General features: G+C 42.2%; 1 protein-coding gene across 1 annotated transcript; it reads left to right on the forward strand.

The window, feature by feature from the left end:
* The first annotated feature begins 20,104 nt into the window (after positions 1 to 20,104).
* Positions 20,105 to 25,028, forward strand: LOC146386061 (trypsin-like). Its single transcript, XM_084932089.1, has 4 exons — positions 20,105 to 22,084; positions 22,581 to 22,642; positions 22,936 to 23,078; positions 23,161 to 25,028. Exons 1-4 carry the CDS (start codon positions 21,825 to 21,827, stop codon positions 23,317 to 23,319), a joined length of 624 nt encoding a protein of 207 aa, XP_084788215.1. The 5' UTR covers positions 20,105 to 21,824; the 3' UTR covers positions 23,320 to 25,028.
* Positions 25,029 to 26,401: the final 1,373 nt, after the last annotated feature.

Raw genomic sequence — 26,401 nt, forward strand, 5'->3', positions numbered from 1 at the left:
AATAGGAAGACATATATATATATATGTGTGTGTGTGTATATATATGTATGTATATGTTTTTTGTCCTCAGATGAGGTTTGAAGTGTCTGTGTGGTGCAGCTGGTCTGGACTGTCTCTGTACAGTCGAGGCTGCACCCACCTATAAAAGGTGGAGGCTCACCAGGACATGCACACCTCACAAGTTCCCGGCTCTCTCGACTCGGTTGAAGACGGGTTTCTTGGAGAAGGGGAGGGCAGTGAGGCACAGTCCCCCGTCCCCCGACGCCCCTCGCGATGCCCCTCCTTCTTCGACTAACCCTCTGCATAGCAGCCGTGAGAGCCAGGAACTTGTGAGTTTTGTATGTCCACTCAGGCATCCTTCATACCTGGTCTGTAGGAAGTTCCTGTCAGAAGGAGGGGGCACCGCGAGGGCGTCGAGGGGCGGAAGGCGGTGCCTTAGTGCCTCCCTCCTTCTGACATTGTAAAGGAACCCTAACTTTATTAATTTTTTTAATAGTAAGACATATATATATATCTATGTATGTATGTATATGTTTTTTGTCCTCAGATGAGGTTTGAAGTGTCTGTGTGGTGCAGCTGGTCTGGTCTGTCTCTGTACAGTCGAGGCTGCACCCACCTATAAAAGGTGGAGGCTCACCAGGACATGCACACCTCACAAGTTCCCGGCTCTCTCGACTCGGTTGAAGACGGGTTTCTTGGAGAAGGGGAGGGCAATGAGGCACAGTCCCCCGTCCCCCGACGCCCCTCGCGATGCCCCTCCTTCTTCGACTAACCCTCTGCATAGGAGCCGTGAGAGCCAGGAACTTGTGAGTTTTGTATGTCCACTCAGGCATCCTTCATACCTGGTCTGTAGGAAGTTCCTGTCAGAAGGAGGGGGCACCGCGAGGGCGTCGAGGGGCGGAAGGCGGTGCCTTAGTGCTTCCCTCCGTCTGACATTGTAAAGGAACCCTAACTTTATTAATTTTTTTAATAGTAAGACATATATATATATATATGTATGTATGTATATGTTTTTTGTCCTCAGATGAGGTTTGAAGTGTCTGTGTGGTGCAGCTGGTCTGGTCTGTCTCTGTACAGTCGAGGCTGCACCCACCTATAAAAGGTGGAGGCTCACCAGGACATGCACACCTCACAAGTTCCCGGCTCTCTCGACTCGGTTGAAGACGGGTTTCTTGGAGAAGGGGAGGGCAATGAGGCACAGTCCCCCGTCCCCCGACGCCCCTCGCGATGCCCCTCCTTCTTCGACTAACCCTCTGCAGAGGAGCCGTGAGAGCCAGGAACTTGTGAGTTTTGTATGTCCACTCAGGCATCTTTCATACCTGGTCTGTAGGAAGTTCCTGTCAGAAGGAGGGGGCACCGCGAGGGCGTCGAGGGGCGGAAGGCGGTGCCTTAGTGCCTCCCTCCTTCTGACATTGTAAAGGAACCCTAACTTTATTAATTTTTTTAATAGTAAGACATATATATATATATGTATGTATGTATGTATATGTTTTTTGTCCTCAGATGAGGTTTGAAGTGTCTGTGTGGTGCAGCTGGTCTGGTCTGTCTCTGTACAGTCGAGGCTGCACCCACCTATAAAAGGTGGAGGCTCACCAGGACATGCACACCTCACAAGTTCCCGGCTCTCTCGACTCGGTTGAAGACGGGTTTCTTGGAGAAGGGGAGGGCAGTGAGGCACAGTCCCCCGTCCCCTGACGCCCCTCGCGATGCCCCTCCTTCTTCGACTAACCCTCTGCATAGCAGCCGTGAGAGCCAGGAACTTGTGAGTTTTGTATGTCCACTCAGGCATCCTTCATACCTGGTCTGTAGGAAGTTCCTGTCAGAAGGAGGATGGACAGTGAACATTTTAAGCCCACTCGGCAGCGACAGATGGCCACCCCTTCCTGAGCCTGGTTCTGTCGGAGGTTTCTCCCCGTTAAAAGGGAGTTTTTCCTCCCCACCGTCGCCAAGTGCTTGCTCATAGGGGATTTTTTGGGCTTTTTTTTTTTTTTTAAAACCAACCGCTGATAAGTTCACTGGCATCAAGTTTATTTAAATGGATAATTCATCATCAAGTGAGGAATGATCCATTTAAATCATATTTGAGAGTCACATATATTTTTATATAAATATGATTTGTTGGACAATAAGGCAAATCACAGACTAATTTGGACAATTGGGAAAAATTAAATAAATAAAAAAAATTGGATAAAATGCATGTGTCATTGTTTCATATTGATTTCAAATAACATACCATTTGATTTCAACATATTTTTGTTACACTTGCAGTGGTGTTATTTTGTTATGATCCTGTTCTTTTTAAATCTAAATATAAATATAAATCATCTAAATAGAAATGGAAAACTAGAAAAATTAAAAATATAGCTTTACTAATCTGAAAGTTATTTGTCATTGGATCCATCATTCCCACAGTGGAAACACATTATTTCATATTATGTTCAATTCAGTAGTTAAAAGTATAAAATTTAATAATGTCTATTTTTAGTTTACTTTGTTAATAAACACATTTTTTAGTATTTTAGAAACACTAACATCATACATATCCAAATATGAAGCAATGTTTTAACTCCCATTTACATACAGACCTGTGGCCAACTTTATAAACCATTTTGAATTTTTTCCAGCTGAGGCGTTCAAAATAGATATACTTTTGATTGTCACAGTGTTATTTGGGCAGCTGCCTGCCTAATATAACATAACATCACCACAATATTTTACATTAAATGAGGAAATGTATCTTTGTTTCCTCAGCTAAGACTGCTTGGCTGCTGTAGCTTGTGTTTATGTTGAGAGTGACATCTGATTTAAAAGCAAGAAGCAAAAGCCACTGAGCACCATCAGTCAGCACAGAGGCAATGCTACAAATTTAAGGAACGAAGGTCAATTCTTTGTGTGTGTACATGCACAGAGCACATGTGCACACGGTTGTGCAGATTAACTCACAGATGTATATGACAACTCACATTTGTGGCATTGACATTGTTTTCCAATCTTAAATGTAATACATACATTTCCGTCATTGGCCATAATTCTTGCAAGGAAGGGACTCAAAGGTCACAAGTTATTAAATAAAATTAATTAAATACACCATTAAAAGAAGTTCACTATTCACTCCTTAACCCTTGTGCGCCCTGGACCAAAAAAAAAAAAAAAGAAGGGGGGGGTCACGCAGACCCCGGCAGCGCGGACCCAGGTCTTGTTGCGAAACAGGGCGCCGGTTGGCGGTGGGGGCAGATGGGGGTCAGGCGGACCCCCGGCTATAGCGGGTCTCGTCACAGTGTCGGACAAAGGCACCTAATTGGTTGTAACCCTCCATCGATCGCGTAAGTTATGATGGCAAACCTTGGGGTCTGGAGGGACCCCAAAGCGCCACGGCAACAACTCTCAACTTCACATCATCATCATCATCGTCACCTTCTCGAGAGTGTTCGCGTACACCGGCCTCAGTGAGGACCTCGGACTCTCCGTTCCTCCTCGACCTCCTTCCTCCTTCTCCCCCGTTCTCCTGCTCCCCGCAGGCGAGCGCTTAGCCGGATGGGCCCCGGGTTACGTGTAAACTGGCCCAAGTGGGGACCGTGGGCGCTCCGTGCTCCGTGGGTACTCTGTGACCCCTTAGTGATCATGATGGGGTATTTCGCCACCCCGCACCACATTCGTAAGTTACGATGGCAAATACTGGGGTCTCGAGGGACCCTGAACCACCGGAGCAAACATCTCTCAACTTCACATAATCATCATCATCATCATCGTCTCCTTCCTCCTTCTCCTTGGTCCTTCTACCCTGCGCTTGCAAACGCTCAGCTTTACAGAGGGTAGTCTTCACGTAAACCGGCCCTCTCCTCAGTTCTCCTGGGCCTCGCTGTTGGACGCTTGGCTTTACAGAGGGCAGAGTTCGCGTAAACCGCCCTCCTTGAGGGCCTCAGACTCTCCCTGCCGCCTTCCTACCTCCTTCTGCTCCATTCTCCATTCTCCAATGGGGTGCTCTCTACTCCGTGGGTACACTGTGACCCCTTAGTAATGGCGATGGGGTATTTCGCAACCCCAATGCACATTCGTAAGTTACGATGACAAACACTGGGGTCTGGAGGGACCCCGAAACGTCGGAGGAAACAACTCTCAACTTCAGATCATCATCATCATCATCATCATCGTCTCCTTCTTGGCAGTGTTCGCGTAAACCGGCCTAAGTGAGGACCTCGGACACTACCTGCCTCCTAGTCCTCCCTCCTTCTCCTCGGTTCTCCTGTGCCTCGCTGTCGGACACTTAGCTTTGCAGAGGGCAGTGTTCGCGTAAACTGGCCTCTATGAGGACCTCGGATGCCCCCTGCATCCTTGTCCTCCTACCTCCTGCTCCTCGGTTCTCCTGCTCCTCACAGCGGCGGGCTTAGCCGGACGGGCCCAGGTTACACGTAAACCGGCCTAAGTGAGGACCTCGGACTCTCCCTGCCTCCTAGTCCTCCTTCCTCCTTCTGCTCCGTTCTCCTGCTCCTCGAAGGCGAGCACCTTGCCGGATCAGCCCCGGGTTACGCATAAACCGGCCTAAGCGAGGACCTCGGACTCTCTCTGACTCCCTGTCCTCTTTCCTCCTTCTGCTCCGTTCTCCTGCGCCTTGCAGGTGCGCGCTTTGCCAGATGGGTCCCGAGTTACGCGTAAACAGGCCTAACTCGGGACCTCGGGCGCTCTGTGTTCCGTGGGTACTGTGTGACCCCTTAGGAATCGCGATGGGGTATTTCGCAACCCCAATGCACATTCGTAAGTTACGATGGCAAACACTGGGGTCTGGAGGGACCCCGAAACATCGGAGGAAACAACTCTCAACTTCACATCATCATCATCATCATCGTCTCCTTTTCGGCAGTGTTCGCGTAAACGGGCCTCAGTGAGGACCTCGGACTCTCCCTGCCTCAGCGTCCTCCTTCTTCGTTCTGCTCCGTTCTCCTGCTCCTCGCAGGCGAGCGCTTAGCCGGATGGGCCCCGGGTTACGCGAAAACAGGCCTCCGTGAGGACCTCGGACTCCCCCTCTCTTCTAGTCCTCCTACCTCCTTCTGTTCCTTTCTCCTGCTCCTCGCAGGGGAGCACTTAGCCAGGTGGGCCCCGGGTTACGCGTAAACCGGCCTTCGCGAGGACCGGGGGTGCTCTCTGCTCCGCGATTACTAAGGGGTCAAAGTGTACCCACGATGGGGTATTTCGCAACCCCAATGCACATTCGTAAGTTACGATGGCAAACACTGGGGTCTGGAGGGACCCCGAACCGCCGGAGCAAACAACTCTCAACTTCACCTCATCATCATCGTCGTCTCCTTCTCGGCAGTGTTCGCGTAAACCGGCCTAAGTGAGGACTTCGGACACTTCCTGCCTCCCCGTCCTGCGACCTCCTTCTGCTCCGTTCTCCTGCTCCTCGCAGGTGAGCGCTTTGCCGGATGGGTCTTGGGTTATGCGTAAACCGGCCTAAGTGAGGACCACGGGCTCTCCGTTGCTCCTCCTCTTCCTTGCTCCTTCTCCATCCTTCTCCTGCGCCTCGCTAGTTAAAGAGCAGCTGCTTGGCCTGCCTATTACGCGAACACCGCCCACCAGTTGGACCTCGGGCTATCCGTTGCTCCTTGTCCTCCTTGCTCCTTCTCTACCGTTGTCATGCGCCTCGCTAGTGAAAGAGAAGCTGTTTGGCCTTCCTATTATGCGAACATCGCCCTCCAGTTGGACCTCGGGCTCTGCGTTGCTTCTCGTACTCCTTGCTCCCTCTCCATCATTCTCAAGTTCCTCGCTAGTGAAAGAGAAGTTGTTTGGCCTACCTATTACGCAAACACCACCCTCCAGTTGGACCTCGGGCTCTCCGTTGCTCCTCATCCTCTTTGCTCCTTCTCTACCGTTGTCATGCGCCTCGCTAGTGAAAGAGCAGCTGCTTGGCCTGCCTATTATATGAACACCACCCTCCAGTTGGACCTGGGGCTCTCCATGCCCCTCGTCCTTCTTGCTCCCTCGCCTTCGTTCTCATCTGCCTCGCTAGTGAAAGACCAGCTATGTGGCCTGCCTATTACGCGAACACCGCCCTCCGTTTGGACTTCAGACACTCCTTGCCTCCTCCTCATCCTTGCTCCCTCTACATCGTTCTCAAGAGCCTCGCTAGCGTACGCTTAGGTCTGCGGAGGGCGGGTTACCTGAACACAGTCTTCCGTTTAGACCTCGGACCCTCAGTGTCTCCTCATCCTCCTTTCCCTTTTTTAAAACATTTTCCTCACTCTCACGCGCCTCGCTGGCGAGCCCTTAGCTTTGGGGAGGGTGGGTTTCGCGAACACCACCGTCTGTGAGGAACCCAGTACCTCCTACACACACACACACATACAGGAGGCAGTGAGGAGTAGAAGGAGGTTGTTGCTACGCTTGCGTCGCGAAACCAGGGCTCATTGTGTGTGCGCCCGGAGCAGCTACGGGGGAAACACATGGGACAACCGACCAGTTTGGGGCCATGGTTTATTCAACGTGTATTTTCAGTGTGGTTTAACTTGCTAATCTGATCTGAAATACTTTCCTTGAATGTGCCTTAATTTCACCTCTTTTTTCTTTCTTCTTTTCTTAGCTTACTGAAAATGTTGGCGACCAAAAGCCGGATCCAGGGATGTGTGCTGCTTGTGCTACTGGCGTTATGTGGGCAAACTGCTCGCTGTCAACATCGATACAAAGGTAAAGTGCAATCCTAGGGTTGTGTGCTGCTTGTGCTACTCGCTTTATGTGGACAAACTGCTTGCTGTCAACATCAATACAAAGATAACAAAAGAAAAGCCTAGTGTAACGTAGTGTTTTATGTTTTTTTTTTTTTCTAGAATGATTCAAATGTTACTATCATTTCCCCAACCCCGCAGGCTCTGCGACCCGTGAAGAACTGAGACTCCTTCTGGTCGGTAAAACAGGATCGGGAAAGAGTGCATCCGGAAACACCATCCTGGGGGATGCGAACGCTTTCAAAGAAGACGTTTCGCCCGAGTCTGTCACCGACGGCTGTCTGAGAAAAGAGGCAGAGGGCGAAGACGGTAGAAATATCGCTGTGATCGACACTCTGGGGCTGTCTTTTGGATGAAATGGTGGATTTCAATGGAGGAAACCACTACACCAACGAGATGCATAAGGCGGCCCAGAAGACTCTCGAAGGAGAAAGGCTGAAGAGGAGAAAGGAGGAAGAATAAAGAAAAAGGGAAGAAGAGGAGAGGATCGAATTGAAGGAGCGGTGTAAATTCTTCCGCCTCGCTTCCCTGGGATTATTTGGCACAGGAGCGTACTTTACATCTTGTGTTCTCATGGGGCTCGTTGGAGCCCTTGGATATTCTCAGTTAAAGACGCCGAGCTTGACGGTTGGGCGTCTTCTTTACTCGTCGATACCGTGAAAACTGCGTAGGTGTATCACCTACTCGACCTAGTGATCAACGAGTACCGCACCGAAGCATGCAACGGGTGCAAGACCAATCACCCCAGCCAGAGACAACACAAGTGTCTGCGAGTCTTGGTGTCAGGGTCCCTGTGCCTACCCGGTCGGCTCAGTATGGCTACATATGTTTTTCATTTTGTTCCTGCTCTCTCCCTTCCTCTCTTTCCCTCCTCCCTCTGCCAGGGCGGAGCTCACCTGTGGGCTTCTGCCCTTGGTCCACGCACCTGGTCGCCATCACGCACCTGTGGCTCGTTACGAGAGTGTTCCAGCTCCTTTATAAGACGGCAGCTCTGTGTTTCTCGTCGCTGGACCGTTGCCGACCCGCATTCCCTGGACCAACCCCTGTGTTTCCTGAGTGATTGAGTGTGCGAGGAGTGGAGTACGTCATCGTGTTTTCTGTGGAGTGTGGAGAGGAGCGTGAGGAGTGGACGGAGTGCGTGTGGACTTTCAGCGTCTTTTCCCTTTGTGTGTGGACCCCCGGAGCCCGGCTTCCCCCTCACCTCTGTAAATAGATCACCTGGTGTGCTGTAATAAAGATTCTTGTGTTTCCCAACTCAGAGCCTGCGCGTGTGTCCGTTCCATCCCGCTGTGACACTTGGAGGATGACTTTTACGCTGAACATTATTACAGCATCAGGAAAAGACTCCTCACGCCGCGTTTCATTCCTTCCATTCAACGTCTCCTGATCATGTATTCACAGCCACCGAGGGCGCTGTACAGCACCGAGCACCTGAAACACGGACAGTTTGTTGATATTGTAATCAAAAATACAGCCCCGGGGGGGAGGGGGGGCATTTTAAAAACGCACCCTCCCTATTGAGCATACCCTAAAAGGTATGGCCTTCCAGATTGCCTCAGTTGTATCGTGAGTGTAATTTCAAATAAAATAAAATAAAACTCAGAAGCGTCTGTGTGTTGTATTCTTCTTTTTCTTTTTCTTCTTCTTCTTCTTCTCATTATTATTGTTATTATCATTATTATCATTATTGTGATTATGCTTCATTTTTATGTACTGGGGTATCAATGACCCCCACGCTGCCGCAGCAGCTTCTGTGCGTGGCCCCCAAGTGCTACGTTTTCTTTCCCGATCCCCTGACGAACCCATTAGAATCGCTTTGGGGCACTCTTCGACCCCAAATGATCATTCTGTTTTTTTTTTCATTTTCATTCACCTGTCTCTACTGAGGGTGGGGTACTTTGGGACCCCCGGGGTCTGGGGCTGCCCCGAAGGGGAGCACAAGGGTTAAACATTGAAAATAGTGACATCAAGGGAAAAACATGCAGTGCAGCACTATCAGATGCCAGTGACGGTTGGGCTCAGGGATGAATCAGGTGAGCTGGATTCATGGCTGAATCAAGACATAGATTACCCTGCTGTGGTCAGTGAGGGAAAAACAGTGGGGGAAAAAAAAAACGACGTTTCAAATGTGAAGTTCATATTAATACAGGTTTTGTTTCTAGGCAATTGTGCAGATGCAGGTCCTGGGCGGAGCCAGGAGTTTAACAGATTTAACATAATAACTACACTGATTTCATTTCCTAACACAGGATGACAAGACTGGGGCAACGATACTCGAGAGGAGAATTTCTGATACTTTCTGAGATATGATGTCACTAACCTTTTCTTTTAATTTCTAGCTCCAGGGGGAAGATGAGTTTTAACATCAAACAATGGTTTTATGAATATTCTATGACTTTATTTGTGTGTTTAATAATTTAGGTATGGTAAAACTTAAGCTTGTAATGACCCAAAAGTTCCCAGACCTTTTTAGAGAACCAGTGAGAAGTTTAAAGCACGATTTTCATGTTTAAGCATTAATGATTGAAATAAACTGAATAGCGTTTAGAGGATAAAATGCCTGTGTTCATGAGAAGCTGAGTATCGCACTGGAGAGGAAATCGTAGGACGGAAGGCTGAAAGAAACACATGATTTTTGTAAAAAGGTGGCAAAGGTTAGAAGTAAAAATGGTTAATTTGTTTTTGATTTCTTTTACTAAAATAAGTGGTTATTTTTATTTTCATATACGCATTGCAAATGTGCTCATAATGAGTTGGCACTCAGTCTTTAGAAGGTCATAAGCTTCGTTCGGCATGATGGTCCGGACTGATATATTGCAGGTATTAACTTTGAGTGCAGAGGGCTAAATGCAAACACGCTTACACACACATAGATTATGATTAGAATAAGTCCCTGGGCCAGAGAGTCCTGAATATTCTGAATATTCTAAACCAATTTTGAATGACTAGAGGAACAATGAATAACAACATTAGATTATTAAGGCTAGGCAGAGAGGTGTTTTGGTTTTCTGTCTTACAGAGAAAGGAACAGACACCAGACGAGGTCACGGAGATATGAGGATCCTTCGCAGCAGAGATAGACGTGGAGACTGCCGAGACAGCAACTGGGGCCAAGGGTCATGCAGTTTGGGCTCTAGTTAGTCACCTCAAAAGGATGGATCCCATGAACACAGCAATAACCATGAAGGGGTTGGCAAAAAACCAGGAACACCAGACCAACGAGGTTCGAGAGGCTCTTGGTAAAAAGGGGGACACGGCTGTGACCCCAGAATACACAGATCGTTGTTTGAAAATCGGGGCAGAATAATCCCCTGATCTGTGCAACGACTGAAGGGTGGTCTAACCCCTGAGGTCGAAGAAAGAAGAGCAGAGAATCACCCGACTGGAAGACACTGATAGCTGCAGCAATAAAGTAAAGGTTAAAAGCTCCTTGGACAGAGGTTCTAGTCTGAGTATGTTTGAAAGGTACAAGGTGGCACCAAAATGAGGTTGGGGAAACTGGAGCACCAAGATAAAGCTGTGGGAGAACTGGAGAGCGATGGGAGTGTTATCTGTAACTACTGTTGTTGTAATCATAGTTTTTCTTGCATCTGAACTGCGCAATCACAGAGGTCATCCAATATGGTCCACTCGTTAAACGGGGACACAGGGCCTCAGGACTAAGAAGACGAAATGGACCTCACAAACCTGGATTCTAGGGTGTAAGTGATCTCTTTTAAAAGAGATCAAAGGGGGACTGTGAGATTATTATATTATCTTATGCCACGTTATGCCCCTGATTAATGATTGTGAAATTATTATGTAGTTTTAGTTTGCATTATTCTCCTGAATTAGAAGAAGGTGATAACTATTACATTTGTTAAACTGATTTGTATTACATTAGGCTGCTGATTTATTGTGAATGAATGATATTGTTTTATGATGCATTATACTGCTGAGGTATAAGAAATACTGTTTTCAGAGAGTCAGGACCTTGCTTTTTCTGATAATAGAGGAGACAGAGCACATTCCACGGGAGCTTCACTCCCGCCGTTGTTAAAGGTAGACGAAATAGGGAGCCAAGGCCATAAGTCAGGCTTGCTTTTGATTAGAGAGTCCCAAACATGATAGCTTGAACCAAGTTTGAAGAATTAAGAGACCAATTGAGGAGATAAGTGTGGGAGGCGTAGTAGGGAAAGGTGTTTGTTTTTGTCTGATGTCTCAGAGGGTGTTGTCTCATTCCCTGGGCCAGAGGACGGCTAGAGAGGGAACGGTGACCCGGGCCCATGATGCCGTTGATGGACATGGAAGCAGCTGAGTGGGTCGAGGAGTGACACAAGCAACGTATGGTGACCTCTTGTGGTCAAGAGGTCAAAAGCGGGAGTGTGGAGATCAGGGAAATATTTTACTGCTACTATTCATAACCATCATCATTACCATTACATTAATTATCATTTCATCAAAGCATTTATTCAATAGATTACACATGTTCTTAGTTAAGATTATTACACCTATCACAGAGAGCGTCTGTCTGGTAAAAGGTTAGAAGCATCAACGGGCGGGGTGAGGCTGAGTGCGTTGGAGGTCGAGACACACACACACAAACAGTAGTTAGACTCATATTTAGGTAAGAGTTCAAATAATAGTTTGCAAAAGCTTGTGATTGCAAAATTGTGTCTGCCTAAGGGACAGTTTGTTCCAGGAGATAAGCGAGAGTTAGAAGATTAATAGGAAGCACCTGGCCTCGAGACGGAGAAGATGTCCTTTTAAATGTGTCAAAAGTCGTCAACAGAACATTTGTGGTTTTGAAACTTATGCATGTGTTGTATCTGCTTGACGCATGAGGGGGCGTCATAAAAGTAAACCCTGATGGTATAAAACAACTGCTTGTGTATCATTGGGCGGAGATCGATGCTGTCTGTGGGCAGTGTTCATCTCCCCACGCGCGTGTTCATTAAAATCATTGTTTGACCGAAGCTCTTCTGGACCATTATTGTTTTGTGCTCACCCTCAATATTTGAACTCGTAACAAACAGCAATAACGGCAAAACATGTAATGGACGTGCTGGTCCACTAGACAACATCATGTTGATGTAATGCTTTGGGTCTCTTATGCAAAGTAAAGAGACTGAAATAAGGTGTCCATGAGTATCAGTTTTCAACATTCAGTATTAACCCTTTAAGACCTACCATAGAACCAAGTCCGCCAGAGCTTATATTATATTTTTACATGGTGTGGTGCCATTTTTGGGAGCATTTCAAGTTGCTATACATCAATACAACAATTATAGCCCAGATTTTAATAATATGTATTCATTAAGTGCATAGTAATCACATAAATTGCAAAAAAGTGCAATAAACTACAAAAAAATTGAAAATCGTTTTTGCTTTTTTAACATATATTTCTAGTTAGAGAAATTTAAGAGGCTTATCCCTCAAAACTGTAAATACAAAAAAGTTGCACAAAATAGTTTCCTACCACAGGAAATTTATTTTGAGTGTCTTCATAGTTTTATTTTTGAAATACACCAATTTTTATACACTGCAGGAAAAACGAAAATAAATATTATACTGCAAATTTGCAAAAAAGCAGCATATGCATCAAAATAAACTATTTCCAGCAGTGCAATATGAGTCCTAAGCATCCCAGAAACGACACAGAAAGTCATGAAGTCAAAGATAACTTTTAAAAAATCCAGTATAGGCCCTGATGGTAAAAAAAACTACATTTCCGCGAAATATGACGTCACTTCCGGTTTCGGGCAGGTAATGGCGGACATGCAAAAGTTCGTGCTGACGTCTATTCCAACGTAGGAAGTGTTATGAACAGTTGATCGGATCGGCAAAGCCTGTTTCTGGAATATTATGTTTTTGTTGCTGCAAGCGCTTTTTATGCAGTTTTTGCAAAGCTTTATGTGGAAGGAAACCGTGACCGAGGACAAGCTGATGGCATAAGATGTAAGTACAACTCCTCCGGTTTCATATGCAAAAAAAATTATTGCGCTAGCTCACGTGGTTGCAGAGCTACCGGGATTTAAAAATAGTTACGCAAAACAGAGCGTACCCGCTCCGACCGGCTCTAAAGGGTTAAGAGACAAAGACTGTACGGGTTGGGCCAGTCGTCAAGTCCTGGAGCAAAGTAAGCCTGCAAATCAATAAGATGCAAATCAGTTTATACCTTTCATATAATGTTTGAATTTGTTTATTCTGAGTTTTATTGTTCAGTTAGTTTCCACAGTTCATATATCATGTGTAATTTTTCATTAGTTTCAGTGTTTGTTTGTATTTTATTCTATTCTTGATGGTTGTGTTGACAGATTTGTCCAAATTTAAAGCTATAGATGTGAACTTTTGGTTCCTTTATTATTACCTGTATAATTAGTTTCAGTGTTTGTGAAGTGGGGAAGGAGGACCCAAAAGCAGGACTCGTGCGATGGACAGTGCTCTTTATTTACAGTGGAGTAAATAAGACAACACAATAATCCCTTGAGCTGTCTCGACTCCTGTGTCATGTCTTCACCCAAAACTCCGTGCTCTCTGCTCCGTGGCTGCTGTCCACCTGTGCTCCACTCTCCTCCTCCTGGGAAAAAAAACAACAGAGGCAGCCGTCAGGACACCATGCCGCCTAATCAACAAAAAACAGTCCCAGTCTAAATAATCTAAAAGACCAACCACGGCTCCAGTGATGGCAACACACAGTTCTAGTGACCAACCCAGTGGGCGGCACTCGAGACAAAGCAGTTCAGGTGGCCTGCATACATTTAGTATCAGGCTTTACAAAAAAAAGTATCAACTATGTTAGGATCCATGTTGATCATGTGTGATGTGTGTTTACATTTGAAGGTGTTTGTGGATTTGTCACCTCTCTTCAAGGTGTGGTTTGTGTTTGATGCTGAAAGAGATAAAGACTGCTGATTGGCTGAAGTAGGGTTCAATAAAAATTGTTTGGTTGTTGGTTTGGGCACCGCTCAGGTCCACATTAAATAAACTGCTGCTCATGTGTGTTTGTAGGTTCTCAGTCATCCAGGTCATGGTTGTCTAAGGAGCCTGGAAATAAAGCGACTTTACTTCTTTAAGGTTCTGGATGATGTTTAACTTCTGATCCAAGAAGCTTCTTCAGTTGATGTGCTTCCTTTGCTCATTTTCCACCTCTGCACAGTTTCATTTGATGACAATGCAGTGCAGTTCTCCCAAACATACAACAGAGGGCGCTATGCACATTCACTGAAGTGCAGAAAAATACAAGTGGAGGAGGAAACAAAGAGCAGCATCAAGAGAGAAAACTGAAGTGTTCAAAGCGAGTTACTTTAGTCTCTTATTGTAATATTAATCGACATCTAAACATCACGTTGATGCTTCATGTTTGAGTTCCGTGTCCTTTTACTGCTCAGTTGGAAAATATTGATGCAATTTAAAAGAAGAGGAGAAGAGTAATTTCTCTGTACTACTTCAAAAGTAATTTGAAAGCACTGCCTCATATGGAAAATTAATCATGATGAAATCCTGAAACAAATAGTGTTTGTGAATATGAAGAGTTTAGTTTTCATTTTGGTCTTAGAAGTATAAAAATGCAGGACTGAAGACAAGATGGAAATGATGTGTTATGAGAAATAAAACACATATGTCGCTATGTACTATAATTTTATTTTGTTTTTTTTTTGTTCTTGTAGGTTTTTTTGCTTTAGTGTAAATTTTGAAAGCACTGCTTTTAGTTTGAAAATTGGATTCAGTGTTTAGAGTTCGGACAATACAATGGACGGTTTCAAGAAATGTATTTTATCAACAAAACTTATTTTGATGGTTACTGTATTTATTTTAATGCCCTCAGTGCAGTGATTGAAAAAAAGTTCATCTGACACCAATGAGCCAACAGCCTCCATGTAAACATTTCCACCCCCAACAATCAACTCAGATTTATGAAGTTTATCATGTTCAGGCCCTGCAGCTGATTGGTGGCATGTCTGATCAGAAAGCCTTTCTGCATCTTCACAGTGTGAGTCTGAGAGTTTCTGAACAACAGGATGAGCTGCTACACACGTGACACCACATTCAAACACACACAAGCTGCAAATCTGACACAATATTTTAGACCAAAGAAAAAGGTTCACAATTTGCAGTTAACATGAAGATATTCTAGAGTAGAAACAACACACAGCACACAAGTTTCATGTAGAGATGATTGTTTATTCTGGATGTTATTTTCATTCAGTTATTTTCCATTATTTTGAGCAATTTTCTGATTTATCCAGTTCATGTCAGAACAAACATTCACAGTAACAGCTGGTCCAGTACAGACACGTTCAAAACCAGAACTGATTACACCATAAATCATGTTGTTGTAAATCACTCCACCACCAGAATCACCCCGAGAGAAGAGAAATGTAGTTTGTGCTCCCCAAAATATCTAAAACATACACAGATGATATACAGTAATATTAGCAGTCAACTAACCCCACGTGCATCTACTTGATGTTCTTCCAGACACAGCCTGTTGTTATATGGCACATATGCAGTACACTGAGAGTATTTGGTAGGCTCACAGTCAGCAACACACATGTCTGCACACTGAAGATTAGGTGGTTCATCAGGGACTAGAGAAAAAGGAAAAGAACAAAAGTTATTCATAATCTTTCAAAAGCTAAAATTTTGAGTAGAATGATGTTTCATCTTTTTTTATGTTTCCAAATGATTTTTAAACAAGGAACTTGGCACACAGTATATCTACTCCAAAATTTACAAAAAGAAAAAAACTTGTTCTTCATACAGTATTAAACAAATACATAAATGTAAGTATAAAACAGTCACAGAAACCGAAATCAGATTCTAGCATTAACTGAAATAATCAAACAAAATATGGTCTTACGTGTGTGGCCGGTGGCATTTTAAAACGATATACCTTGCGAAAGTTGTGAAGTGCTGAGGAAAATACTGTGTGTCTGATGGGGTGTTTTTATATAGGTGGACTTGGTTTCAGTTGACCTCTGACATGGAGAGATGAAAAGAGCAGTTTGTAAAGAAAAAAGGTGAAAAACTATGGAGGTTCAGTTAGTCGCTAGGAGGTGTCATTGTTAGATAAAGGAGCAGTTTGTAAAGAAAAAAGGTGGAAACTATGGAACTACAGTTGGGATGTGTGTGCTGGGATGCTCTTGATAAGTATGCAGCTTTTATTGTTTTATGACTTGTTTTGCTGACTGTTGGGGCCCTACCTGTAACCCCCTCTGTCTAATCATCAAGTCTTACTGTTGCAGTGCGTTTGTGTGGCTACTAGACAATTATAGGTTGCATTAAAGGAACATTGGGGGGTCGATACAGTGCTATTGTGGCTAGTTAAGAATATGTGGTTTTTAGAAGTATCACAAGAAAAGTTTATTTCTAAAAAGATACATGTTGTTTGTGGTACTCTGTTTTAAAAACTACTAGCCTCTGTGTCTTTCAGAGCACAAAAGAAAAGTGAAATGCTCCTAAACTAGTTAAAAAGTGCCTTTATATTACTACTGAGGTTGAGGCAGTAACAAAGTTCTTTAAATCATCAGGCAAGAAAATCCAGAAACCTTGGGTTAGCCGTGGCTATCCGGGTCATCTGAGCCCAAATAGCCTCCTTCTCCTTCTCCTGCTTCCCTGCACAGGAAATAATCCAAAGTCCGTTAAATCCAAAAAAGTCACTGAAATAAATGTCTGCTGGGTAAAACACAGTCAGGTTAAAAGCGAGCCGTTTAATGTGGCTGATAAAAGAGTACAAAAACAAAAGGCAGATGCACACAAGAAAGAACCTAACTAGAACTAAACTGGGAAAACTAAATGCAAAGAACAAAACCTTGAACGTTGCAAAAACATAAACATGGAAAATCCGGGAGACATGGAACAACAGACGACCTGACAAAGAATGAACAGAAACACACAGAATAAATACACACAAGGTTGATTAGGGGGAAGTGGAAACACATGGGGAAACAGCTGACACTACTCTGACATAACGAGACAAAGGAAGCAAAGCTGACTACACTGACATAGGACACAGACCTTCAAAGTAAAACAGGAAACATGAGACGCAGACAAGACAATATAAACTTGATAACATAAGACACGCAGCATGAAACACATAAAGGGCAAAGGGAGACTAAAACACAGGGGTAGAAGACACAAGGGGAATCTAAATAAACAAATGAGCTTAGATAACCTAATGAACTTAAAAATAAACCATAAACATCAAAAATAAACTAAAACTTAAAACGCTGGGTCAAAAGACCCAGGATCGTGACAGTGGGAGGTTGAAGCCTATCCCAGCTGCCACAGGGCAAAAGCAGGACAGGCTGCCAGTTTATCACAGGGCTAACACAATATATGTGATAGAAAATCAACTGAAATGTTTGATATTTATTTATAATAATAAGAGAATAACTACTATTTATAATAATATTATAGTTGTTATTATAAAATGTGCTGTTTCTGAGCACATTTCAGACGCTTTTTGAAATTCTGACTTCTCTGAACTCAGTGTAAGGTGTCTGCTCCCTCACTGCGGCTGTACCTGGAAGTACTTCTGCTTCTTGTCTTCCCCTAATGCAGCTTTAAAGTATTAAGTATGAAGCAACAGTGCTTCTCTTTGCGCCTCTGAAATCTGTGTTCTCTCTACTGATAAACAAAAGAAACAATGTAAAATGTATTAATAAATCAGTAACAAAAATATAGCGTAGAAGGTAAGTAGAGATTTTCATACCATCTTCAAGCCTAATGCTTTTAAGTCCCACACTCAATGCAGCCTGACTCAAAACCTGATTATAAATGGTTCAGCACAGACAGAGAGGCACAAATGTTTAGTATTAACCTAAGTTACTGATCATTTACAGTATTACAGAGTCTATCAGTCTTTGCATGATGTAAACATTCCTGTAAGTTTCTAGCTGGCTCTCAGGTGTCACAGGTGTGCCAGCAGGAAAGTGGGTCAATAAACCTGCATCCTGAAGTTTGTCATGCAGGATTAAAGGAGCCAGACTTTGTTCACACAGGTATAATTTTATTTTACACTGACTCTGGGTAAGTATGAGTATCATACGGTTTAAATGAAGCGCTAGAACTATTAGAAATTTATTATAGATCCATTGAAGCTAATCGGGATATTTACTGTGAATCTGTGGATGCGATTAACCATGTTACTGGTAACTTCATTAACTAGTAACTTAGCAACTTAGTCATAACAGGAGTTAATATTTCTGTCTAGACACCATTTAAATAGTAACCGCTTTACCACAATATAAGCTAACCCTTACACCGTAACTTTAAGCTAGCACCATAAAGACTGTAAAACACGTAGTAATATCTACAAATGCAGCTCAAAGCTCTTATATCAGCACTCGCAGTATTACTCAACACAACCACATTAACATTATTGAGTGCAGTGTTGGGGAGTAATACATGTACAGGTGTTACGTATGTAAAATACAAAATATGAGTAACCACTTCGTCACAGTTACCGTTTAAATAGGTGATAATTAGGATACAGTTACTGAAATAAATGGATTACACAGCAGTCATTTTCTGTTTCATATGTTAGGATATCCCATCTCTAATTTTGGTAATTAAACGCATTGCCGGAAACCCAAATAAAACACGTAATAAGAGGCTCGAATGTACTGTTGATGTTGATGGCGTCAGTTACACAATGGACCCGGAGCCAGCACAACAGAGCCAGCAGCAGGGCAGGAATGCATTTCTTACTTGGAAATTCCAACACCACTTCACATTTAAAGAAGAAAAGGATGAAATCTGACCCTGCAACGCAAACTCTGTTTCCTAGCAACCAAGCTGCTCTCAGCATCAAAGACTCCACCTCCAACCTAAAGAAACATCTGGAAGTAAGTTTGTTTTTAAAAACTAACGTTAGCCTACTGAAACTACCGTCAGTATCTAGGATGTACTACTGCTGTGTGATATTTTTATTATTACTGAAGGCTACTCACCACCAAGCTAATATCAAATCTTATCTTAACATCTTATGTTAACTTATGTTAACATAAGTCTTTGCTCCTCTACAGTAAATATTCAGGGAGATTTGGGCTTAACAGCCAATTAGTAGAGAAAAACAAACAAGAATTTGCAGGATGTGATCGCTACATTCATGTAGTTGTAAAAAGCATGACAATATATTAAGTCTGGGAAGGTTCTCAGTCATCAGGTCATCGTAGTCTAAAGAGCTCGGAAAGAAAAGCGTCTGGACTTCTTTAAGTTGCTTGAAGATGTTCTCGGATGAGAGGTGAAACGTTTTCAAGCAGCTTAAAGAAGTCCAGACGCTTTTCTTTCCGAGCTCTTTAGACTTTTAATATATTAAGTAATTGAAAGTATTCAGAATACGTTACTCACAATGAGTAACTTAATGGAATACGTTACAAACTACAGTTTGGGGCATGTATTCTGTCATTTGTAGTGGAATACATTTTAAAGGTAACTTTCCCAACACTGACTGAGTGATTACTGACACTCGCTGACTTTTTATAGTCACTCTATAAATGCTGTCCATTTAAATCATCTCACTTGTAAACACTGCCGTATCCACCGGAGATCAGTGAGAATGGATTCTGGAGTCTTCCCATCCTCCTGTTAGTGATCCTCCATCTGAATGGATGATAACAACCTTCTGAACTGACTAGCAGGTGTAGAAGGCCCTACTAGCCCATATCTATGGGACTGATCACTGCTGATAAACCCACTAAATGGATGGATAAGAGCTCTGGTTACATTTGGAGTTGGGCCACAGCTCTGCACAGTGGCTGCCAAATGGTCGTCTTCTATTGTGAAATTCAGCACAGCAGAGAAGAAATAGCACATTATGACACAGTATGATGGAAAGGCAAATAAGAAAAGTGTGTAAATTGATAGATTCAACTCATGTTTTACTTTACATTTGGACAGCATGACTGCTCTTCCCTTCCATCAAGTACATTTTTCCATTTCTAGAATCCCTAGAAGCTAGAAACACAAAACAAGGCTACGTCCACACGTACACGGGTACTTTTGAAAATGGAGATTTTTCGTTTTTTAAAAAAATCCTGTCCACAAAAACGAAGGAAAACGCTGCTAGGAACATGCCAAAGCAGCAGATGGCGCTATATTCCTATCCGTGTAGAAATGTTGGCCAATCAGAAGTCAGCCTGGGTGGGAAAGAGTAAACAAAGATGGCGCATAGAAGCAGAACTGAGTCCTATGTGTGGAGGGACAGTAACTGTGTAAGCATTTAAACACCGCAGAGAGTAAAATTAACAGTAATGGTATTTTGTGTAAGTCCGCCATTCTAGAAATTCATTTCACTGAAACAATAACCTGGCGCACAGTGTGACGTTAAAAAATGCGCACACCTTTGACGCTGCGTTTTCTCCGTTTTTCTCGTCCATACGTAAACGCAAAAACTGAGTTTTCAAAAATATCCACCCTGGCTGGAGTTTTTAAAAATCTCCGTTTTCAGTTACCGAAAACGCCGTTTACGTGTGGACGAAAGGTGCAAACGCATAGAAAAATCTGCGTTTTCAAAAATACCCGGGTACGTGTGGACGTAGCCCAAGATACTACTGTTATTATTAAATAGTTTCAATTTGTTTCTTAGTTTATTTGTGATTTAAATTTTCACCTTTCATCTTTATGCTTAGTTTGTTCTGGTTACTTTGAATTTTGTAGCTTTGAGCTTATTTCTCAGACTATCTCCTTTTGTAATTTGTAATTAAAAATAGTTCAGTGAGTTTATTTTCCTCCATTGTCCTGCGTTCTGTGTCACGTCTGTGTTTCTGTTCTTGCACACCAAGTTACTTATTGTGTTAGTCTGTTGTCTCTTGTGGTTTTTATTTTGTTTTACGTCGCTTGTCTGTTTTCTTATTTAGGTTCAGCTGTCCTCCCAGGTGTCTCCTGTTTGTCCTGAGCTCCTTGTGTATTTACTCCCTCAGTTTGTCTTAATTGGTTGCTGTGTCCTCCCTCTCTGTATTGTTTCCTTCCTCAGTGTTTCCCTGGTTTTGCTAGTATCCAGTTTCCCTCCTGCTGCCCTGCCACTGTGTTTTTGTATTTTTTGCTACTGCATTGAAGCTGATCTTTGAGTTCATCCTTTGTCTCCTGAGTTCTGAATTTGGGTCCATATTTGAAATATATTCGAAAAACTAACTCTGTAGGTGCTCACACGCCACTGCACGCTCATGCATGTGTGGGAAAGAAAGAGAAAGAGAGAAATACTGCTACAAGCTAGTTGTGATAAATGGTCGTTTAAATTGTGTCCAGGTAATGAACCATTAAATCTCCTCTTGCACCATCTGAATCTCTCTGCAATCACATCACATAGTATGCATATTTTAATTTATACAGCCAAATATCACAAATCCGACCTTAAGGTCTTTGCCACCTGGACACATCACCAACCGCTCTGAAGAAGCTTAGAGTGGATTTGGAAATAGACACCTGAGGTGAAAGAATTCAATTGATTAAAGTTGTGCTATTATTAAAAAGGTAACAATATCAAGATATGATCCAGGAGGATGTGAAACAACTTCTTAGGTTATGTACTTATTGATTTTCAGTAATTAACAATGAATATTTTTATTTTACAACCATGCAAACATGACTGATTAACCTGCATGGGGAAAAACTGAATATTGAGTATTAACAACTAAGAGTGCAATAAGTGACCACTAAAAGAGGCCCACACAAAAAGTTTTAAGGCTGTAAGACAGCTGTATGTCACAGAACAATGAACTTCATTTTGCGCTTACTCAGAATCAAATAGCATTTCATATCTTTGTTCACTAAGGCAGGAAAACAGCCTCAAGGTTTTTGTAAATTTTTCAGAATGTCTGAATTTTATTAGTACATTTTTCTAGCCATGTTGCTGGTTACAACCATAATAACTGGCTCCTGGCTAAGACAATATGTTGTTCAGGTGGTAAGCCTCTTCTCTCAGGTTTCACAGTGTGCACAGAGGTGGATTTGCACAAGAGAATCTTTCACGACCATAGCTGTGAGAAAAATGATCGTCTGTATCACGTAAAAATAACTGCAACTAATGAAACACATGATTCTCTTTGTGGCGGCTCTCTGATCCACAGCGAGTGGGTTCTAACTGCAGCTCACTGCTGGAAAGATCAACCTGGATGGTGAGAAATGACTGTTTCACATATTTTAAAAAAACAGTCCAGAGACAAAAATCATTACTGGTATTTTGTTCTTTTACCATTTCCATTGTTTAGGACTATGTCTGCATATGTAGGAATTCATCCAGGTCCAGGAAGAATGGTGACAATTACTGATCACAAAATCTTTGAGGACCAAACAGGAAAACATGACATCATGCTTCTGAAAATCGACCCACCAGAGAATAAGATTAAGCCTGTTGACTTACCTAAATGTACACGTTGCAAAAAGTGAGTTTTGAGTAACTTTTTAAGTGTAAAGTTTGAATTCTGGAAGTCCTTAATATGTTGACATAATATGTATTTTTCTTGTTTAGTTGGTTGGTTTTTTAAACATCCAGGAAGAGCAAAAAAATGTAGCAACATCTGTAGTCTATGAAAAAAATGACATCATGCTTTTGAAGTTACAAACCCCCATTAGTGACTGCAGAGCTTCTTTATTAACAATAATGTAACTAAGACTTGAATATTGAGCAAAGGGTTCTGGTTTTGATTTTAGGTACCTGCTTAGGAGGTACATCCATGATCTATAATAACTGACAATAAAACACGAGCATGAGGAAATGGAAGGAAATGTAATGTTTTAATAAAATGTTTGAATCTGCAAAGTTAGATTAGCTGACTTAGAGTGAACTGGAAATACCCAGCCTGCAGACTCCATTCAGATGATTTATTTTGTGCTCACAAAACATGGATATGTACTATTTTTTTTTTTTTTTATTTGTAGGCTGCGTGTCATTCAGATTGCAGGCTTTGGTGGTTATACAGTCAATGCAACCTACCACAAACGTAAGACCAGTATTGTTTTGATTACTTCACAATTTTCTAGTTTATATAATATTTTAATTTTTCTTGTGTGCCTGTTATAGTTACATTTTCATTTTATTTGAAAACTGTGATGACATAAAGTATTTATTTCTTTTTTTTTGTGGATATACTGTCAATTTCCCTCCTTTTTAAATGCTGCTCAGCTTCTTTTAAAGAACACATTTTGTTCCAGAAATGAGGCAAAGCATGTTTCATGTCTGATTTCCTTGCATGAAACACGCAGTAGCTTTTGTTTTTTACATTTTTTTCTCTAGTCCCTGGTACACCGCCTCATCTCCAGTGTGCAAAGATGCATGTTGTTGAGTGTGAGCTTAACCTCCATCCATGTAATTCAGCATTCTTATGGCCAAATGGAAACACGATGTGTTACAAAGAACCTCGAGTGGACACATGTCAGGTGAGTTGCCATGCTGCCAACATTTTATCTGTATCATTATCAGATGTTTTGGAACAAACATAATTTATGTTTTCTCTCTCAGGGTGATTCTGGTGGTGGAGTGATGGCCAAAAACAACAAGATTCATGGTGTGCTTGTTGGTGGTTATGAACATGCCAGTACCGGACCTGCTACTTCTCTGAAGGTCTGCTCTTACATTGGTTGGATAAATCAAGTCATTACACGGAGTAATGGAAAATAATAAAATTAAAATAACATTCAAAATAAACAGTCCTCAATGCAAGAAGCTGCTTCGGTGTGAATTGTTTCTACATGTGAACTTTCGATTGTTAAAATATAAATATGTCATGTGTGTTTTCAATGTAGTTTCAGGCGTCAAGTAGATCATTCAGTTGTTCAGAAACTGTGATGTTTGCATTGAGGTTGTTGGGTCATTTTTTCCAGATGATATTAAGTACAATTACTACAGTACAGCATTTAAGTACAAATGTGAGGAATTTGTACTTTATTGTATTTTATTTGGTCTTTCCATCACATTTGTGGCTTCTTCTCCACTGCTTCTAAGTGGAAATTGGCACATTTAACTTCACTACAAATATCTGACATCTTTACTTGTTATTTTACAGATGACAACCTCTGAGGCCGTCGCAGAGCAGCTGTATTTGTACTGACATTAGATTACACACAGGTGCACTCTGTTTAGTCATTAGCACTCATCAGGCAATGTCTATGGGCAACTGACTGCACTCAGACCAAAGGGGGCTGAATAATTACGCACACCCCACTTTGCAGTTATTTATTTGTAAAAAATGTTTGGAATCATGTATGATTTTCGTTCCACTTCTCACGTGTGCACCACTTTGTGTTGGTCTTTCACGTGCAATAATAAAATTGATTCATGTTTGTGGCTGTAATGTGACAAAATGTGGGAAAGTTCAAGGGGGCCGAATACTTTTGCAAGCCACTGTATATGTGCTGTGTTCCTCCATCTTTCTCCCTCTCTGTCAACCCCTCTCAGTCTTTGTGCAGTCACCCAAAGGTTAATTATAAAAGTATATCAGAGTTTACAACCGAATAAAAGGCATAAACTGGTCCATATCAGTTTGCTGCTGCTGGTGAGGGCGTTACTTGGATCTTGAAGCATACAGGGCTTACAACAGCCCTGAAATCTTTTGAATTTTCACTCAATAACAGCACCTTTTAAAGTTATTTGTTTTTATTTATTTAAACGTATAGTAAAATTAATATAAAGTGGTAAATGTTATGCACTACCTAAAGTTTGAAGTCACAGAATGATACTACTTAGTGCAGTTTTTAATCATTACCAGTCTTCATCTTAGAGCTTGTGCTCTTATTGTGCCATGATGTCTCCTTTTAAACTGTGTGGATGTTCACCTCTTCTTCATCCTTCCTGTTCCTTTCACCAAACTGCTCACTCTTGTTCTCCTCTGATCTCACTTCCTGTTCTGGTTATAAGAAGAATGCAGTCAGCATGTGTCAAAGACACTATAGCTTTTATCACTCTTGTCCAGCATAATAATTGTCATGTAACTGCAAGAAGACTTAATGAAACTGAAACAATGCACCCTAACACAGGCATTTGAACTGTACACTGATGAGTACATGAAGTGTACCTCTACCTCTACAGCTGAAAAGAGTTTGCCTCTATAATTTCTGGATCTACTGATTTGTTTCTGATGTATCTCTTCTTTTATTTAGCCTGTATTATGTACAGAAAGATGATGAAATCCTCTTTATTTGAGAAAGTGTCCTTAAACTATTTTTCCTGCTTCTTACTGAGTTTCCAAGCTACCTCTTTGTTAAGTGAATAAACTATTTGAACAAGAAAGATATCATGGCATTTATGATGATACTCTGTGTGTGTGTGTGTGTGTGTGTGTGTGTGTGTGTGTGTGTGTGTGTGTGTGTGTGTGTGTGTGTGTGTGTGTGTGTGTGTGTGTGTGTGTGCGCGCACGCTCAGCAGAGGGGAGGTCAAGACAGGAGCTCGCTGAGTTGACCTGGTACATCAAGTTTGGATTTCCCCAGTTGTTGGTAAACATAAAAGATTTGAACTTAAAAGATTTTGAGTTCATGCACACTGGAAAAAAAATTCTCTTCATCACAATCATTTGTTTAAAAATATGGCTATTTTACTGATCTATGGTTATTATTAAAGAGGAAGGAAAGAAGAAGAGGAAGCCTGAGCCCAGGTTCTGTCCATTTTCATAACAAGTGACAGCACAGACATCTGAGCTTTTTCCTCATAAAGATTGTGATGTGAAGCATCAGCAGGTAAAGTGTCGTTAAAGTGTCACTTCAATAATGCTGCTGGGAGAAAGAAGTGTTGACACATACTAGTTTTGAATAAAAGGCTTAAAACACAAACAGTCTAATACTGGGTGTTGCTTTTAAGCTTAAAGAATATAATAAGTTCTAAGACAATTCAGTTTACTTCTTACTGTCCATGTTGTGTTGTGGTATTTACTTTATCATGAATGTACGCTACTTTGTTCTAGCGACTGTAAAAAATAATTTGTATTCATGAAATAAACTAAACTTTCACAGTCTGCATCTTCCACAGTTTTCATGCTTTTGTTCGCTCCAAATTTGACACAAACCCACAGACAACCAGAGTTAACTATGTGAAGCAATCACAGACACTGTATTGGCTGATTTTTCTAATAAACACAATCAGGTTAACATCAAGGTTTAACATTGAAGGAGATTTGTTCCATAGTCACAGTTATGCTTGTATTTCCTTTACTTACATCCAACACTACTATGTTCTGTTTCAATCCAGGTGCTGGCAGTTTATCCTTTGTTGTTTGGACAAATAAGCTTAAAGCTAAACCTTCATGGTTTTGATGGGAAATTGTGTTAAACCATTGCTCAACTTATGTCTGCATGAGAGCAGATAATTATGATGTACTTGTAAAAAAGACTTGATAAGCAGGTCACAGCTGAATCAAGGGGTAATAAAAATAAGACCACGCGGTCTCAGCACGACTACACATGCAGTGAGTTATCGCACACATTTGAAAGACTCATTGTGTAACTCAGGATGTGACCCCTTATAAAGGAGACAGAGAAGTTCTGTTGTTCAGTCAAGTAAAACCTGGTGAAAGCGCAATTCTAAGACTCTGGTCGTTGCTTAAGTGTATAAATAAAAAATCTTTTTTTCATACATTCTTTTCTTACTATATTAGTATAATCGCCAAATCGATCATTTCATATTTATCTCCTGAAACGATCTACTGTGTTTCCAGAGTCCCAGGTTTAGTGACTTCCTGTCCACCATCACATTAGCTGAGTAGTTGTCACAT

Source organism: Perissodus microlepis, chromosome 6 (assembly GCF_051167445.1).
Source record: "Perissodus microlepis isolate ML-2025 ecotype Zambia chromosome 6, ASM5116744v1, whole genome shotgun sequence".
Classification (NCBI taxonomy): Eukaryota; Metazoa; Chordata; class Actinopteri; order Cichliformes; family Cichlidae; genus Perissodus; species Perissodus microlepis.

What these genes read in the sequence shown, in the direction of transcription:
- LOC146386061 (XM_084932089.1), top strand. Translation starts at nt 21,825, where the DNA reads ATGACTGTTTCACATATTTTAAAAAAACAGTCCAGAGACAAAAATCAT. An exon ending in AAATGTACACGTTGCAAAAA is followed by an intron (nt 22,085 to 22,580) that starts GTGAGTTTTGAG and finishes TTTTATTTGTAG; the next exon opens with GCTGCGTGTCATTCAGATTG. An exon ending in CAATGCAACCTACCACAAAC is followed by an intron (nt 22,643 to 22,935) that starts GTAAGACCAGTA and finishes TTTTTTCTCTAG; the next exon opens with TCCCTGGTACACCGCCTCAT.